This window comes from Oreochromis niloticus, linkage group LG1, assembly GCF_001858045.2.
Source record: "Oreochromis niloticus isolate F11D_XX linkage group LG1, O_niloticus_UMD_NMBU, whole genome shotgun sequence".
NCBI lineage: Eukaryota > Metazoa > Chordata > Actinopteri > Cichliformes > Cichlidae > Oreochromis > Oreochromis niloticus.
In genome coordinates this window covers 29,896,237-29,913,839 of record NC_031965.2, presented here as the reverse complement: position 1 = coordinate 29,913,839, position 17,603 = coordinate 29,896,237, and the positions used below count along the sequence as shown (strand labels likewise).

Below are 17,603 nucleotides of genomic sequence, written 5' to 3'. Positions count from 1 at the left end.
CTGAATGTTGTGATGTTTGAATCATCGTTTGTGGGTGTATTCAATTTCCGTGCACAAAATAAAGGATTCAGGTGAGACTGACTCTTTATTAAAATTTATTTAAAAATGTATTCCAATCAAACACTTTCACAGTGGTGCAGTGCATTGCTAGACAACAGTATCCAGTAATGTAAGAACTTACAAGTACAGTTAGCAAAGTGTTGTTTTTCCATATTTAACCATTAATGACAATATTTGCAACATCTTCTGTAGTGGCTGGGTTTGGCCAAACTATAGTATTTATCCTTACAACTTGTGTTCCTTGCAGTGGTATGGGAATAAAGGTTCATTTTGAACCAATAAAAGGAAATTATCTGTAATTACAAACTGGTTCCCGTTAATCACAGCATAGGTACGTGTTTAACATTTACTGGCAGTCCTGGCTGTACACCACCCCCACCTGTCTGCGGATCTCATCCTCCAATTCAACCAGCAGGAGAGAGTCTGCGTGGGACATGACTGTACTTTCCTTCAGCCCTACATAGGGGGGGAAATAATGTTAGGCTTGCTTATGTTTTTTAAGTAGTGTTTCTGATGCCACCTTGTGTTAAATGTGTGCATTACAAGTCAGTCAATTGCCAAAATATTTGGACACAATGATTTAGTTTTTCCTTCGTGTGGATGCAGATTAATAATCTAAAAGTCTCAGTACCTTTGAGCAAACACTGTCGAACCTCCTCTGCTTCATAACGCATTCCTGTACTATTGATGAAGTTGAGAGGCAAATAGGGTTCTGGAACTGGGTACTCAGTCTCCTTGTCATTCACCACTAATGATGTGGGGCACCACATAGGAGCAGGGATCTAAAAAAAAAAAAAATAGAGATATAGAGATGGATATTTGCTTCAGAAATTACCTTGGTTGACTTTGAAATGATTTGTATGATGTATATCACTAATGATTAACAAAAAAAGGTTTGCTCAAACTATTACAATTTTATTTAACCTTGGATGACCTACCCGAACTGTGCCCTTTGTTCCCATAATAATGGCATCATTGGGCAATTGTACACCTGAGGAGCAGGTAATCACTGCCATTCTGTTCTTGGAGTACTTAAGAATGGCAACCACAGTCTCATCCACTCCTATAATAGCAAAGAAAGTACATTTGGCAAAGACACATTAGGATGAAGGAATATGGAGACGTGGTTGGCTGAAAATATTGGACCATAAATAACTGCTGCAGTTCAACCTTTATTGTGCCTCATAAAGACAACAATAGATAAAGACTTAAAAGAGGAATGCTGTAAAAGAAAAAAGAAATCTCAGTTCACACTCAGCAGGTGCCATGGTGGCACTAAAGCTGGAACATTAACTTTACAACTTGACCTTATTTCAGATTTCAGTTCCCTATAACGTTATCACATGACAAGCTGCAAATGAAAACAGCTTTGTTACTGTCAGCTCTATTGTGGACCACAAAAATAATACATTTTAGTGACTAAAATGTCAACAAAGATTGTTTTTTCATTGTTTTTAAGCGAGCATGTCAAAGAGAAAAAAAAAAAAGAATGAGTCAGCTATTCCACCATTGTCATTTGACTCAGGACAGTAGTATAAACAGCATTATCGTGTAAGTACAAAACTACATGTTAATAAGTGACACGGCTTTATAAGTCATTACCAGTCTCCACGTGCACTACTCCACTAGCTTGGATGCTCTCTGGCTTCTCTCCATTATACACCATGGATATAAACTGCAAGCAGTAGATCCCAATGTCTAGTAATGCTCCTCCACCTAGCTCCTTCTGCACTGCTCTCGGTACATGCATCAATGGCACACCAAACTCTGATCTGACCATCTTCACTTCGCCCAGCTCCCCCTCGGCCAGCAATCGTCTGATCTCAACTGAGACTGGGAAAAAGCGGGTCCAAACAGCCTGGAACAGAAACACAGTAGATATTTCACACAGTCACATTATAGGTACTTGGTTCTGAGAAAATTACAGCTAAAAATAAACTAAAATTTTGACATTCCTAGATTTACATGAGGGTTTGACACTTTGACATGCACCAAAATTGTGCTAAAAGAAATAAAGAAATGATTATGGCTAATAGTGAACGTGAAAAATAACACCAAGAGGAGAATTTCCTTTTTCTTTATGGTTCTCTGTACTTGTACCTCCATGAGAAAGACATCATTCTTTTTGGCTGAGGCCAGAATCTGCTGAACCTCCTTGGTGTTCATAGCCAGTGGCTTCTCACACAGCACATTCTTCTTGGCATTTGTAAAGAGCAGACAAGTGTTCAGATGGTATGGGTGGATTACTCCAATGTACACCACATCTGCAAATACATAAAGATGCCGACCAGAGAGAGCACCATAACAAGAATGATTATGGAGTCTAAAAAACATCCTAATCAGAGCAGGAGCTTTAAATCATCAGCGAAGCAAACTGAATCAGCGACTTTTGGCAGAAACTGACCAATGTCAGGATCTCTGGCCAGCTCCTCATAACTGCCATACGCTTTGGAGATGCTGTGTTTTTTGGCAAATTCCTGTGCATCCTCCAACTTGCGTGCTGCCACAGCCACAACCTGTAAATACAGTCACAGATGAGTTCCTCCTCTCAATAACTAAGTAAGCAGACAGTTTCTTGTCTAGTCTTGTCTTGTTTCCCGATCCAGTTTATATGGAAATCTTCTGGATACATAACAATTAGGTAAGAATCTTACCTTTTGTTAGTATACAGGCTCCCTCAGTGCCACCACAAGGTCATCAGTTAAGTGTGATATAACACACACACAGAATCTTTAACTCTCAAGGCCATTTTGTATTCACAAACCAGGAAAAGCCAGTCTCAAGTTGCTGTTTCTTTGTAAACTTCGTTGCAAATAAAACGGAAGTTTTAGGGAAACTTACAAATATTTATGTACCATAACTGATGATTTGTGCAGAGCCAAGAATTTGAAATACCCATTTATTGCGTTATTTACGGTAAACATGTAACGTGTATTGTCGACATACTGCAAACTGTAACTTGCAGTTTTCGCAAGTTCACGGCCGGAGTCACTTGCACTGGCTTTGTTAAAGACACAAACTGCAAATATACAACATTGCGTCAATCGAATGTTGTAAGAAACTGATTTCAAAAGCACTTCTAATCAGTAGAAACTGAGCGGCAGTCAGCACGGCTACAGGAAGCCACGCTGAGTGATAAGGAGAAGTTTTGTGTTTGATCACTGGGTAGATTTGTGAACAGCAGTTCGCTAACAGAAATACCTGATGGTCTTCAGGTGGAAGAGTTTTCAGGGCCACAGTGAAGTCATGACTGATCTTCCCGGCGCTGCAGATTCCCCACCTGGTTGCCATATTGGACACGGCGGACTGAGACAGATTCAAAGCAGCAGTTGCTGTTCTCGACCTCAGAGTGGCGACACAGCATGCAATGTGGACTTTCAGACACAAGCTGCATTTTCCTACATGTCTGCGTTGTAGCTTCATGTAAAGACAATGCATTGCGTCGTTATATAATATAACCTGCAAACAGTGAAAAGCAATGTAAACTAAAACAGGGAGAGCAAAGAATAAAGAAATGCATTTAAAAATATGTAAAAGCATACTTTGTTCTTTAGTTATTTAAATACAAATATCCGAAATTAGGAACTGAACAGACGATTATCAGACTACTGTTACAGAAAGTCACGTTTTCATGAAATTAAAAAAATCAGAAAATAGCAGCTAAATTTTTTTCCAGGTTTCCCAGAATTGCTGCCAGCATTACAGACACAGCAAATGGAAATTCATTGCATGCGTGAAATAAAGACAAATTCAAACTACTGCGTCGTAACTGTGACCATAAAGGAAGAACTAAAAACGTTTGGGTTTTTTTATTTCTTATTCCGTCTGTCCCCACTAAGGGGAGCTCTTTGCCTTTAATCTTTGTAATAATAACCCCACACTGTTTTAACTTTGATTTACAGTGTGTATACTGCTTACTTATTTTGTTAATTACTATTAATTAATTTGCCTATTATATATTTATCTTAAAAAAACAGTCTGTTATAACCTGATTCCACTACAGTCACCATATTTTATATGCCTTTTTTTCGCTGAATGATTCTGTTGTGTTTTTCTCTTTATTTTTGTCAATTATAATTTAGCTGTATATTCTGGAGTGTTAACTTTGTCCTAGGGAATAATAGGGCGTGGAACACGACCTACCTAGGCATAGTTTTTGAATGGAAAGGTTCACTTGTTTGTTTGTTTTTAGGACATAAATCACGTGACATGTTAGAGCAGAGCTGATATTTACCTTGTTTAAAGCTGCACAGTCCATTTATTTAACCTGCCCATTAAATAGCATAAAAGTCTTTAGTATAGACACAGCAGATGTATAGAAAGATATATCTATGATTAAATTACCCAATAATCAAATAATAAAAATATGTCATTTTGAAGGCATGGGATAAATTCTATATGTCTATATATGTACACACACACACACACACACACACACACATATATATATATATATATATATATATATATATATATATATATATATATATATATATATATACTAGGTGCGGTGACTCCCAAGCTAGGCGAGTGGCTCCAGCAGATCCCGGGAACAACATCGGAGATCTCTGTCCAGAAGAGCGCAGTCCTGGGAACAGCTAAGATACTGCGCAGGACCCTCAAGCTCCCAGGCCTCTGGTAGAGGACCCGAGCTTGAAGGATAAACGGCCCGCAGGGGCGTGCTGGGTGTTTATATATATATATATATATATATATATATATATATATATATATATATAATTCCATATATATGGCCCTACTATATATAATTCTATATATCCTTCAGTTTTTGTCAGTCCTGCGAAACCAAATGGTTGAGATTAAAAGTAAAAATATTAAATAAGCCATACCCTTCCCTGACTGACAAAAGCCTTCCTAAGTTCTAACCTTGAAAATCAGACAGCGCAACCTATTTTTGAATTTGTTTGTATACCAATGCAATAGTCAGACACGACAGAACACTTGAACATGTGCCACTTGAAGTCGCTTCTTCTCTCCAGTGGATGATATTTCAAATGAACATAGCTTTCACAATTAGTCCTTTATTGAGTTAATCAATCACACACCTCACAGTGACAGCTGTTGTTCTTTTTCATTAAATGACTAGGACTCCATCACAGGGTGGTGACACAAAAGGCAGTAGCTCTATCTGTTTACACTGCGATTTGTTTGATTTAAATCTTTTTCTTCTGTGTAATAAAAACATGGTCAATATTTTTCAAGCAGTTTGCTGTATTTACATGGTAGCTCTGGGGTATGATAATTATAATTTGCTCTGTCATGGCTCTATCACGAAGCTAAAAAGTCTATAGAGATCAAACTCCCTAATAATGCAACCAAAATGTACATGTTCCAAAAATTTGATGACTCTTTAATTTGGTGGTTAATCATAGTCACTGTTCCCATACTTTGTCATGTCTGCTTGTTTCAATAGCCTCACGCAGAGGGGTGGACTATGAAGCAAGTTTAATGGGGTAACAATTTATTAGGTTGAACTTAAAAGTCAGAACTTTCTTGGCCCTGCCTGACTGGTCAGCTATGTATAATGTATTAATTTATGTTTGTAAATTCAGTTTAAAATCATCTGGAAGAAACATTTTTTTCTCTGATTATTTTATTTATAACACATTTTAAATGCAATATAGATTCTCTATTGTAGAAAGATCTTTTTAATGAGCAACTTTTAAGTCATATCTTACAACAAAAATCCCCTAAAAAACCTTGCAATAAGGTTACAGCAATAGATAGATAGATAGATAGATAGATAGATAGATAGATAGATACTTTACAGATATTTCATCTTGTTTGATTCTATTTACAGAAAGGAAGTTGTCAAATTTTATTCACAATAGAACACAGAAGACAAACCATATGATAACAAGCTGGATGTTACCTCTCTTCTCTAGTCTGGAGGATATGATGTCCATGTTTTGTAATAATAATTTTGAAATTCTATTAATCTGACCATAGAGCAGTTTTGCACTTTGCTTCAGTCCATTTTAATGAACTTCAGCCAAAGGAAAATGTCAGTATTTCTTCTTCTATTTTGGGATCATATGGCTTCTTTACCTGATAGAGCTTATAGAGCAGCAAACTGTGTTTACATAAAGTGATTTAGAAATGTTTCTGAACCCATGAAGTGACACTAATGAAAGAATCATGCTCATTTAAAAAAAAAAAACTCCTGTCCTGCCTGGCAGCTTTTGCAATCAGAATTATGATCTGTAGGCACTGTTTTGCCAAACATGTAATAATAACGATAGAGTACAAATGCACAACGTATTGCCAACTGCCGCACCTGTAAGAAAAACAAATATACAACACCTGGAACACAAACATTCAAAAATGCACAGGTACATAAATTAACAATCTTCTTGTGGAGTGTGTGAGTGTGAGAAAGATAAAGAGAGAGAGTGTTGAGTTTGAGTGTGTCTTTGTCACAAAATGTACTTAAAAATGGGGTAGGAAGCTGTTATAACACCCCCCAGGAGCCAGAGCCAGGGAGTGATGAATCCAGGAGAACAGGGCCATCTGCAGCCCCCAAGAGCACTGAAGCCCTAAGGCCACACATCTCACCGATATCTGCATGCCCATCCCAGGAGGAGGAGGGAGGCCCTAAATGGGGCACCCATGCCCAAGCGCTGGGAGTCTCAGAGGACCAGGAGCGACAGGCAGCCAACCCCGCTAGAGGCCGGCCACCTTGGTACGAGCTGAGATCAGGGTCCCAGGGTTAAAGGCGCCCAAGAACTGCCTGGTACCCGGCAAAAGATAGAGAAGGAGGCAGTTATAGGGATAATTTTATATGGAAAAAAGTCATGTGTTGCTAAACCTGTCCTTTTCATGTGAATGTGAAGCAGAAAGCTGAGCTCAGCAGAGAAAGCTGTGAAACACTGTTGTGATATGCATTTTCTCTGGGTTTTAGATTTTAGGTTTTGTCAAGCCACCCATTGCAAAATAACCCTGGCTATGTTGAACTTCCTTTGTAGTACATCCCACAGCTTCTTCTGTTACATCTTAGTAGGATTTGGTCAGGTGAAACAGCTCTGCTTGACAGTGGCGTCACTGGCTGTCTTGGCTGAAGACAACTCCCACTTGTTTCCTGATTTCATCCATGATCTCCGTCAGCAAGACAGAATCTGCCAGAGGCATCCGTGGGCTCTCCTTAAGTCCTGCAAATGAAGACAAATTTTATCCAAATTCTGGCTTAGAAACAGATGTTATATTTTAATAAGTGTAAATTATGTACATATTAAGAATGAACTGCAATTTATGACAAGGTAGGAATATAAAGATTATGTAAATTATTATTAGAAGTAAAAGTGACAGTACTGTAATATTCTGTGAGCTAAAGGACATTCCAAGCACTCATTACATTCAGTCCTAATCTGATGAGTAAAATTGGTGTATACTTCTACATTTTCATTAGTAGCCCTGAGAATGCAAGTGATTCTCTGAACTGCAGTGTCCTTCTTACAAACTCAGCTTTCCTTTGAAGCAGTGGTTTAGACTTTCTCTTCAGAGAGAAATACACAAATTTCCTTTTATCATGACCTACCTTTAAGCAGGCACTGCCTCACTTCTGCTGCCTCATAGCGCAACCCGGTGCTGTTGGTAAAATTCAGAGGGAGACACGGCTCAGGCAGAGGGTACTCTGTTTCCTTGTCATTCACCACCAGTTTGGTGGGGCAGTGCATGGGGCCAAGAACCTGCACAGTGACAAGGAAGCAAATGTTTGTTTCAGTCCCTCAATTTGCAAATTCATCAAATACAGTGAGATCTATGTCTCAATATATTGGTTTAATTAAATGTGAAATTAGTCATCAGTCAGCACAGTCTTTGCATGTCCCTGTAATTTCTTAATGAACTCAAATGTATAGCATACTTTAATGGAACCCTTAGTGCCCGCAATGACAGCATCATTTGGAAGTCTGGCTGCAATTGAAAAGGCACACAAGGCCATCCTCTTCCTGGAGAATTTCATTGTCACAACCACTGATTCATCCACTCCTGTTAAACATTCAAAAACATGAAATTATTCAGAGCATCAAATAAATTAGCATTAAAATGTTGTTTTGGACCACTGCAGATGCAGTTTTTATTATATATTTCAACTGAGTTTGGAATTAGGTTTATTTATTAGTTTTTTTAAGAAGATGAAAATATACACAATGAAAGAAACTATTTTTTTATATTCAATAAATTGCCAAATGCCTTCCATGAAGAAAAGAAAATGCTTAATACATATATTATATGATGGTTTTGCACCGAGATATCTTTTTGTGAGACATGCAGTTACATATTCTCCTGCCAGTTTTACTGTATTACTGTATTCTCTGGGGGGATTTGGATTAGTGTGACATTTTAATGATAAGTCTTGGATTTTCTGTGTGAAATTCTGTCCTGAGGTGTTTACATTTTAGGTAATTCATTTAAAAGTGATTCCTCTGTATCACACAAAGTGTGCTTCTTTTCTCTATTTGATTTTTTATGGCAAGGCTCAAGTGTGCGTTTGTGATCGCTGAAGCATGCTGTGTGGTAAATGATACTAACATACATCCTATTTCTCCCACATGATCTGAATCATACCTGAGTCAAGCAGCACCCCTGTGGCTTGGATGGACTCTGGCCTTTCACCATTGAACACCATCAACACAAACTGCAGGCAGTACACTCCGATATCCAGCAGAGCTCCTCCACCCAGCTCCTTCTGCTCTGACCGAGGCACTTTGAGCCGAGGGGAGCCAAAGTAGGCTTTTACCAGCTTCACATCCCCAACCGCCTCCTCTGCCAGCAGCCTGCGCACCTCAGCATACACAGGGAAACAGCGGGACCAGATGGCCTATGAGGAAAAGGGCAGATGATCCAGTCTCGCTACAGAACTAAACAGTTGAAACTGAAGTTTCACCTGAGCGGGCATTTATTATTAAACTCCTCAGTTATATGACTGTTGTGGCAAATGTGTACTGTGAACAATATTTTTTCCCTTTCAATAATGTAAAATAATAGGAATGGCAATTTCTTACAATCCATGTATATAATTTGACCATTGGGTTACTTACTGGTGTAAACCAAAAACAAATACACAGTTGCATTTTATGTAGCTAACAGTTAATTAGGAAGAAGCAAGAACAGAAAAACATTGCTTACAATGTTTTTCTGTTCTTGCTTCTTCCTAATTAACTGTTAGCAGGTGTATTGTGCATGAAATGGGAATTAAAATGTCATCATCAAGCCAGGTGCAGATGTGTCTGGCTGTGGCCACAGGTTGCAATAGCGCACTGAATTCCATTCCATCTGAGTACAGATAATGTTAACTACTTGCCTGTGAGGCTGATAACTCTCAAATAATAATAAAAACAATAACATTTTCCAAACTGTTTATTAATTTTTGCTGTGTTTTGAAAAGGCATTAGTTTAGTGACTTATATTTGCTTATTGCTGTTTTTACAACAGCTGCATGCATGGCAATAATTCCACTTTCAGTTCAATTCAATTTTATTTATCACAACAACACTTGACTCAAAGTGCTTTCAATTGTAAGGTAAAGACCCTACAATACTAGAGAAACCCCCCCCCCACAAATCATTTTACCCCCTATGAGCCATCTGCCATGTCCAGTTAGATATGGGGAGGGAATATTAATACGAAGATTTTATGGCTTGTTGTATTTAAACATACCCAAAAGTTGTTATTTATAGATGAAGTACTTCCAGTGTTTAATTCAAGGTTTGTTGGTAGCAGGTCCTGACAAGACTGTCCCCCCCTCACTAGGCTGAAATGTTTGCAGTACCTCACATTAAATGCTTACGCTAATTTAATGTAACATGTTTACAAAATATAACATTTTGAATAAATAATCTGCCTCCATGTTAGTGTTTTAAATAAACTTTACAGTAATGAAGTTAAATGATGTTAAAGTATGTGGGATGAACATTTTGTTTTAGTACTGAATTGTGCTGCATCAATAATCATGCAATTTCACTGCTATGAGTACATTTCTGTAATGGTGACCTCCCTAGGTCATACTAATTATTGGTCATTAGATTGTACGAACTGTGTTTCTGCCTTAAACTGTATAACGTGTTGCTCTGCATATTTGGAAATTTTAATTAATTGTTGCACCTTTTTCCATTTTCTTAGTAAATTATATTAAAAAAGAGATTTATAAGATTTAAGATCATTGCCTTGGGTTTCATCCTGAAATGGACAATTTTTTCGTTATTCTGTGGCACTGTAAAAACTGACCCTTAAGTTACCACTACTGTTAGCAAGTGTCCCCAGGGCAAAGCTATAAATGACAGCACTTCATCCCTTCAACCTTACCTCCATCAGGAAGACATTGTTTTTCTTGGCTGTGGCAACGAGGTCTTTCACCTCTCTGGAGTTCATAGCAAAGGGTTTTTCACACAGCACGTTTTTCCCAGCCTTGAGGAACAGCATGCCAACTCTCCAGTGTTCTGTATGCAGCACTCCCAGATATACAATGTCTGTGGGAACACAAGTTTTTCATCCAAACAATAAAACCCTCACACCCTTATCTCTATTTGTGCAGTCAGATTATTCCCAACTTACCAATTTCTGGGTCATTGGTCAGCTCCTCATAGCTGCCATAGGCCTTAGGAATACCATGTTTCTGGGCAAAATCTTTGGCACGGTCAATACTCCTCGATGCAATGACAGCAATCTATGCATAACATTAGAAAAGGAAAGAAAAAGAACAACAAAACAAAATCAAACAAACGCACACACTGCACACCTGTTCAGTGCATAGGGGACACTCTGTGTGACAATGTTGTACTGAACTTCCTTAAATTGAGTACCCGATGATCTCCCGGAGGCAGAGTCTTAATGGCCACACTAAAATCATGGCTGATCTTTCCAGCTCCACAGAGTCCCCATCGAGTTGCCATGTTGACAAGTGACAAATGAGTAGGCAAATGAGTGTTGCTTCAGGAAAAAAAAAAAAAAGCCTGCGCTATGACCTCTCGGAAATCCTGCAAGATCGGGAGAAGACACCTACTAAACTACACTGCCCTGTAAAAATAACTGCCTCTTAGCTTGTTTGCACAAGTCCATTTTTAGGAAAAATACCTACTTTTTGATATTAAGCGACTTCTAGCGGTGGTGCAAGAAAGGGCGTGTGAATAACGTGGAAAAATCAAACATGGATTTCATCAGACCTGTCTTTTTAAAACTCTCGGGCAAATACAAAGTATAGTTTTTCTTCACGTAGGGAATAAAGATTCTCGCAATATTTATTAACAGTTTATTTTTGCTTGATATTATTGGGCGTATTGATATTTTTCTTAAAATCTTATAACTGACGATAGATGTGTACTAAGACAGCATTGGTTACGCAACAGAACTTGCCCAAGAATCCGCTCATTTTTAAGATTTCATCACTATTAATGTAATCCCATGATATATATCAGCATATCAGCACAGGAAACTGATATTAATTATTTTAGCGCATTAAGCTTTTTAAAAAATATATAAACAGTGCACAGAGTAGTGTGTCGCACTGTATCCATGGTAACATTATACTTACTGTTTCTTGTACGTGACATCTAAATCACGTCCATGAAATTCTAATATTATTCTAATTCAATCTCATATGTAATAAATGAAATTATTATTATTATTGTTCAGTTTTTAAATAGCCTATATCATACGAGTGACTATAACGTGACCTATTACGCATGCGTAGATGGTGGGAGTTTCGTAACTTTCTTATTATGCTCTGCGTATTTCTTGTGTTATTCCAGATATACAACACTGTGTCAATAAAATGATGTAAGAAACTGATTTCAACAGCACGTCTAACCGCTTAATGATGAGGGAAACTTTTATGTTTGAATGCCTGGGCAGATTTGTGAACAGTGGTTTGATAAAAGACATATCTGTCTTTCAGCAGATGGAAGTTTTCAGGGCCACCGTAAGGTCATGACTGAGTTTCCCCACCTGTTTGCCATATTGGACACCGCTGATTGAGAGATTATGTTCAGCTCAGCAGAACTGTACTCGGCCTCAGAGTGGCGACACAGCATGCATATGGACTTTATGACGTAACTTTTTTAATTTGCCAATATTTTTGCATTACAGTTTCTATATGGAGATACGGGCATTGCATTGTTATATAATATAGCTTTGAATCAATGAAAAGAAACAAAATGCTACAAAAGAAAAAAGATGGAATAAATAAATACATATTAAAAACATTCACAAACACAGAAACAGTGTAAATGTTTTAGGATTACAAAAATGCAAAATCACCACATGAATGCATTTAAAATACAATTGAAATAAAGGCAAAAGCTAAAATGCAACAGCTATGTAAATTTTGAAGCAATATTGTTGCAGTATTGTTGAACGATACAGCGGATTGCTTCTGTTACATTTTTAGCAGCCATCCAGACATTTTCCAGAAAGTGCTGCCAGCATTGGAGCTATTAATGTGTCTTCTTAAAATTTATTGCATTTGTGGAATAAAAATAACACCATGCAGACGGTGTGGTATTAAAAACCGAATTCTAATATTAGCCATGAAAGGAGAGCATTTAAACCAATGTGCTTTTTTGTTCCAATTTCTTATTTCGTCTAACCCCACTAAGGGGAGCTCTTTGCCTTCAATCGATGTGTAATAACACTACACTGACTTTTATTTCCTTGCTTTATGTTTTGTGCTGACTAATGTTAAAAATTCGTCTTAATCAAGCTGCACTGGCATTTTAATTTTCCTTTGGATTGGTAAAATACCTACGATAATACTTGCAATATTTTTAATTAGTCTGTTATGTGTTTAGTTTGATATAACTTTATTCTACTACAATCACATCAGTTGTAAATTAGTTGTATATTTTGTTGTTGTCTAAACTTTGGTTCATGGCATAATAACTACTCTAGGTATATCTTGAGCTACTGTTGATTTTGAAATGGAAAGTATCATTTATTTGTTTATATGACATAAATCACTTCAGCTCACTTGTTTCTCAAAAGACAAGGGGCCATGTTAGAGCTGATATTTGTTACTACCTTGTTTAAAGCTGCATGTCACATTTATTTAGCCTATTTTAACTAAGACACACAGCATAGGATGTATAGAGAGATATATGTATAATTATATCATCCATTAATCAAATAATCAAAATCTATCATTTTGAATTTAAGGGGTAAATTTTATATCAGTGAAACATTCTTCAGTTTTTATCAGTCATGTGAGCCTATAGGTTGAGACCAAGTATTAAATGAGCCATACCCTTCGCTGACTCATAAAAACCTTTCTAAGTCCTAACCTTGAAAATCAGACAGTGCAACCTATTTTTGAATCTATTTGTACACTGCTGCAAGGGTCAGACATGACAGAACACTTTGATTCAAATGTGCCACTCGAAGTCTCTTCTTCTCTCCAGCGGATGATATTTGAAATGAAACATGGCTTTCACAATCAGCCCTTTATTGGATTCATCAATCACACACCTCACAGTGACAGCTGGGTTTATCTTTAAAGGAGTAGGACTTCATTACAGGATGGTGACACACAAGGCAGTAGCTCTATCTGTTTACGTTGCGATTCATCTGGTTTAAATCATATTTTCAATCTCTCTGCTTAATCTGTGTAATACAAAATTTGGCAATGTTTCTCATGTAGTGTATTTCACGGTATTTACATAGTAGATCTGGGGTAGGATAACTATGTTTTGAGCTATCATGGGTCTATATTGAAGCTAAAAAGACTATACGGAGAGCAAACTGCCTAATAATGCAACCAACATTTACATATTCCAAAAATTTACTGATTCCATCACAGCTGCCATGCTTTGTCACATGGTGCTCTGATTGATCTGCTCATTCCAGCTGCCTCAAGCAAATTCTTCTGTTACATCTTAGTAGGATTTGGTCAGGTGAAACAGCTCTGCTTGACAGTGGCGTCACTGGCTGTCTAGGCTGAAGACAACTCCCACTTGTTTCCTGATTTCATCCATGATCTCCGTCAGCAAGACAGAATCTGCCAGAGGCATCCGTGGGCTCTCCTTAAGTCCTGCAAATGAAGACAAGTTTTATCCAAATTCTGGCTTAGGGACAGATGTTATATTTTAATAAGTGTAAATTATGTACATATTAAGAATGAACTGCAATTTATGACAAGGTAGGAATATAAAGATTATGTAAATTATTATTAGAAGTAAAAGTGACAGTACTGTAATAGTCTGTGAGCTTAAGGACATTCCAAGCACTCATTACATTCAGTCCTAATCTGATGAGTACAATTGGTGTATACTTCTACATTTTCATTAGTAGCCCTGAGAATGCAAGTGATTCTCTAAATTGCAGTGTCCTTCTTACAAACTCAGCTTTCCTTTGAAGCAGTGGTTTAGACTTTCTCTTCAGAGAGAAATACACAAATTTCCTTTTATCATGACCTACCTTTAAGCAGGCACTGCCTCACTTCTGCTGCCTCATAGCGCAGCCCGGTGCTGTTGGTAAAATTCAGAGGGAGACACGGCTCAGGCAGAGGGTACTCTGTTTCCTTGTCATTCACCACCAGTTTGGTGGGGCAGTGCATGGGGTCAAGAACCTGCACAGTGACAAGGAAGCAAACATTTGTTTCAGTCCCTCAATTTGCAAATTCATCAAATACAGTGAGATCTATGTCTGAATATATTGGTTTAATTAAATGTGAAATTAGTCATCAGTCAGCACAGTCTTTGCATGTCCCTGTAATTTCTTAATCAAATGATCCTGTACAGGACTAGCATAGCATACTTTAATGGAACCCTTAGTGCCCGCAATGACAGCATCATTTGGAAGTCTGGCTGCAATTGAAAAGGCACACAAGGCCATCCTCTTCCTGGAGAATTTAATCGTCACAGCCACTGATTCATCCACTCCTGTTAAACATTCAAAAACATGAAATTATTCGGAGCATCAAATAAATTAGCATTAAAATGTTGGTTTTGGACCACTGCAGCTTTTTTACAGTGTGGTTTTTATATATTTTAATTGGGTTCAGCAAGCGTTCAGATTTTTTTCCCCAGGTTCTTTTATTTATGTATTTTTAAATTATTTATTTATTTTTAATTATTTTTTGGGGGGGGGGAAATAAGTAAAAACAAATTCATATATTCAAAAAATTGCTTACATTAAACTAAAAAAAAAAAGCTTTTTATATTATTATATGATGGTCTCACACTGAAAGATAGCTTTTGGGGAGACATGCAGTTACATATTCTCCTGCCAGTTTTACCGTATTACTGTATTCTCTGGGGGGATTTGGATTAGTGTGACATTTTAATGATAAGTCTTGGATTTTCTGTGTGAAATTCTGTCCTGGGGTGTTTACCTTTTAGGCAATTCATTTAAAAGTGATTCCACTGTATCACACAAGGGATTCTTCTCTTCCTCTGTTTGATTTTTTATGGCAAGGCTCAAGTGTGCGTTTGTGATTGCTGACGCATGCTGTGTGGTAAATGATACTAATCTACATCCTATCTCAGCACACATAATCTGTGTGCTGAATCATACCTGAGTCAAGCAGCACCCCTGTGGCTTGGATGGACTCTGGCCTTTCACCATTGAACACCATCAACACAAACTGCAGGCAGTACACTCCGATATCCAGCAGAGCTCCTCCACCCAGCTCCTTCTGCACTGACCGGGGAATGTCGAGCTGAGGGGAGCCAAAGTAGCCTTTTACCAGCTTCACATCCCCAACCGCCTCCTCTGCCAGCAGCCTGCGCACCTCAGCATACACAGGGAAACAGCGGGACCAGATGGCCTATGAGGGAAAAGGGCAGATGATCCGGTCTTACTACAGAAGTAAACATTTGAAACTGAAGTTTCACCATGAAGTACCATGAACCATCATTTTTCCCAGTTTTGCTTCTTATATGAGTCTTGTGAGCATCAAATTTGTATCGTCATGGCAGTACTATTTAACTAATCTGCAGTGGAGAGTGAACGCAAACTCATTTATTTTCGTGCCACATTAAGCAGAGATTAAGTAGTAATATTTATTTAGTGTGTTTTTATTTTGTGTGTTATTTATAGTGTTTTTGTTGTGCTAAAATAAGCTGCTTTATTTAATTTTTAACCATTCGTACATCAGTATATACTGACACTAGTCCAACTGTGTCCTGAAATGTTACATTTTTGCTACATAACATTTAAAATCATTACCTTTATTTTCATCCTGAAACAAATATTTATTTTCTTTTGTTGTGGTAGCTTCAAAACAGCACCTTCAATTACCACTACTGTTAGCAAGTGACACCAGAGCAAAGCTGTACAGAGACTACTGCATCCCTTCAACCTTACCTCCATCAGGAAGACATTGTTTTTCTTGGCTGTGGCAACGAGGTCTTTCACCTCTCTGGAGTTCATAGCAAAGGGTTTTTCACACAGCACGTTTTTCCCAGCCTTGAGGAACAGCATGCCAACTCTCCAGTGTTCTGTATGCAGCACTCCCAGATATACAATGTCTGTGGGAACACAAGTTTTTTTCCAAACAATAAAACCCTCACACCCTTATCTCTATTTGTGCAGTCAGATTATTCCCAACTTACCAATTTCTGGGTCATTGGCCAGCTCCTCATAGCTGCCGTAAGCCTTAGGAATACCATGCTTCCGGGCAAAATCTTTGGCACGGTCAATACTCCTCGATGCAATGACAGCAATCTGTGCATAACAAGAAAAAATGCACACACACACATTACAGATCTCTTTAGTTGAAAGGACATATCCTGTGTGACAGTACAGCTGCACTGAGCTTGTTTATATTGCGTACCTGATGATCTCCAGGAGGCAGAGTCTTCATGGCCACACTGAAGTCATGGCTGATCTTTCCAGCTCCACAGAGTCCCCATCGAGTTGCCATGTTGAATTATATGGTAAGTGACAAATGAGTAGTGTGTTGCTTCAGTAAAGATCTCAGCTGCTGGCGAGATGTAACCTTGGAAAGGTTGCACGTTCAGAGGAAGGATCCTACTAAATTGTGCCTTTGTGATAGCAGATAGAAGGCTCCTGCATTTATATGCTGGAGAGGTAGTGACTGTAACACACACACACACACACACACACACACACACACACACACACACACACACACCTTGCTGTTTTGCTACATTGTTGCTGATACAGGTCTTTCAATCCAGGTTGAAGTTGTTTGATCCGGTTGTGTCCAACAATCTGTAACATGGGGATCACCGGGGCCCATCATTAACATGAAGTAGTGCAGAGTTTAATGTGTATAGGCCAGGGTGAGGGATCACCTTGCCCATAGATCAGCAGTCTTCCACAGTACTTCAGGTCAAGTATGGGAACCAGGAGGTGCTTTGTTTTCCACTGGGAGAGAAACTGATTAGCCTGAAATGGCTTGACAGCCACAGAGAAGCCGATGATTAAACCAGAGTCTCGTGGGGGTTGCTGGAATAAATAGATATGCTGGCTTCACAGAATGCTCATGGAGCCCAACGCAAGGTAATTTAACTGACCAGTAAGCTGAGCCAGGATGACTATGGAAAAGCATCAGCACACTTGCCCTTGAG

At 38.3% G+C, this 17,603-nt stretch overlaps 3 protein-coding genes across 4 annotated transcripts; all 3 read right to left on the bottom strand.

Annotated features, from left to right (window-relative positions):
- Nucleotides 1–203: 203 nt before the first annotated feature.
- On the bottom strand, nucleotides 204–3,416 carry dhdh.2 (dihydrodiol dehydrogenase, tandem duplicate 2). Its single transcript, XM_003437530.5, has 7 exons — nucleotides 3,262–3,416; nucleotides 2,465–2,576; nucleotides 2,161–2,324; nucleotides 1,663–1,918; nucleotides 999–1,123; nucleotides 692–842; nucleotides 204–516 (listed from the first exon to the last, which is right to left on the bottom strand). Exons 1-7 carry the CDS (start codon nucleotides 3,349–3,351, stop codon nucleotides 407–409), a joined length of 1,008 nt encoding a protein of 335 aa, XP_003437578.3. The 5' UTR covers nucleotides 3,352–3,416; the 3' UTR covers nucleotides 204–406.
- Nucleotides 3,417–6,057: 2,641 nt separating this feature from the next.
- LOC109202511 (trans-1,2-dihydrobenzene-1,2-diol dehydrogenase) lies at nucleotides 6,058–11,125 on the bottom strand. Its single transcript, XM_019360188.2, has 7 exons — nucleotides 10,881–11,125; nucleotides 10,633–10,744; nucleotides 10,384–10,547; nucleotides 8,647–8,899; nucleotides 7,943–8,067; nucleotides 7,616–7,766; nucleotides 6,058–7,229 (listed from the first exon to the last, which is right to left on the bottom strand). Exons 1-7 carry the CDS (start codon nucleotides 10,968–10,970, stop codon nucleotides 7,120–7,122), a joined length of 1,005 nt encoding a protein of 334 aa, XP_019215733.1. The 5' UTR covers nucleotides 10,971–11,125; the 3' UTR covers nucleotides 6,058–7,119.
- A 999-nt stretch (nucleotides 11,126–12,124) lies between these two features.
- Nucleotides 12,125–17,068, bottom strand: LOC100709652 (trans-1,2-dihydrobenzene-1,2-diol dehydrogenase). 2 transcript variants are annotated; one of them, XM_019360179.1, is made up of 7 exons: nucleotides 16,844–17,068; nucleotides 16,623–16,734; nucleotides 16,375–16,556; nucleotides 15,583–15,835; nucleotides 14,824–14,948; nucleotides 14,485–14,635; nucleotides 12,125–14,098 (listed from the first exon to the last, which is right to left on the bottom strand). In XM_019360179.1, exons 1-7 carry the CDS (start codon nucleotides 16,931–16,933, stop codon nucleotides 13,989–13,991), a joined length of 1,023 nt encoding a protein of 340 aa, XP_019215724.1. In that variant the 5' UTR covers nucleotides 16,934–17,068; the 3' UTR covers nucleotides 12,125–13,988. The 2 variants fall into 2 exon arrangements, with proteins under 2 accessions (XP_019215724.1, XP_019215728.1); XM_019360183.1 differs by having other exon boundaries at nucleotides 16,375–16,538.
- Nucleotides 17,069–17,603: the final 535 nt, after the last annotated feature.

Excerpts from the sequence above, each read along its gene's own strand:
- dhdh.2 (XM_003437530.5), bottom strand. The coding sequence starts at position 3,351 with ATGGCAACCAGGTGGGGAATCTGCAGCGCCGGGAAGATCAGTCATGAC. Across the intron at positions 1,124-1,662 it reads AGTAGTGCACGTGGAGACTG|GAGTGGATGAGACTGTGGTT; the intron begins GTAATGACTTAT and ends TTGCTATTATAG. Across the intron at positions 843-998 it reads GAACAAAGGGCACAGTTCGG|ATCCCTGCTCCTATGTGGTG; the intron begins GTAGGTCATCCA and ends TTTTTTTTTTAG.
- LOC109202511 (XM_019360188.2), bottom strand. The coding sequence starts at position 10,970 with ATGGCAACTCGATGGGGACTCTGTGGAGCTGGAAAGATCAGCCATGAT. Across the intron at positions 8,900-10,383 it reads ACAATGTCTTCCTGATGGAG|GCCATCTGGTCCCGCTGTTT; the intron begins GTAAGGTTGAAG and ends TTTTCCTCATAG. Across the intron at positions 7,767-7,942 it reads GCACTAAGGGTTCCATTAAA|GTTCTTGGCCCCATGCACTG; the intron begins GTATGCTATACA and ends GTCACTGTGCAG.
- LOC100709652 (XM_019360179.1), bottom strand. The coding sequence starts at position 16,933 with ATGGCAACTCGATGGGGACTCTGTGGAGCTGGAAAGATCAGCCATGAC. Across the intron at positions 16,557-16,622 it reads GGCCAATGACCCAGAAATTG|AAACTTGTGTTCCCACAGAC; the intron begins GTAAGTTGGGAA and ends TTGTTTGGAAAA. Across the intron at positions 15,836-16,374 it reads ACAATGTCTTCCTGATGGAG|GCCATCTGGTCCCGCTGTTT; the intron begins GTAAGGTTGAAG and ends TTTCCCTCATAG.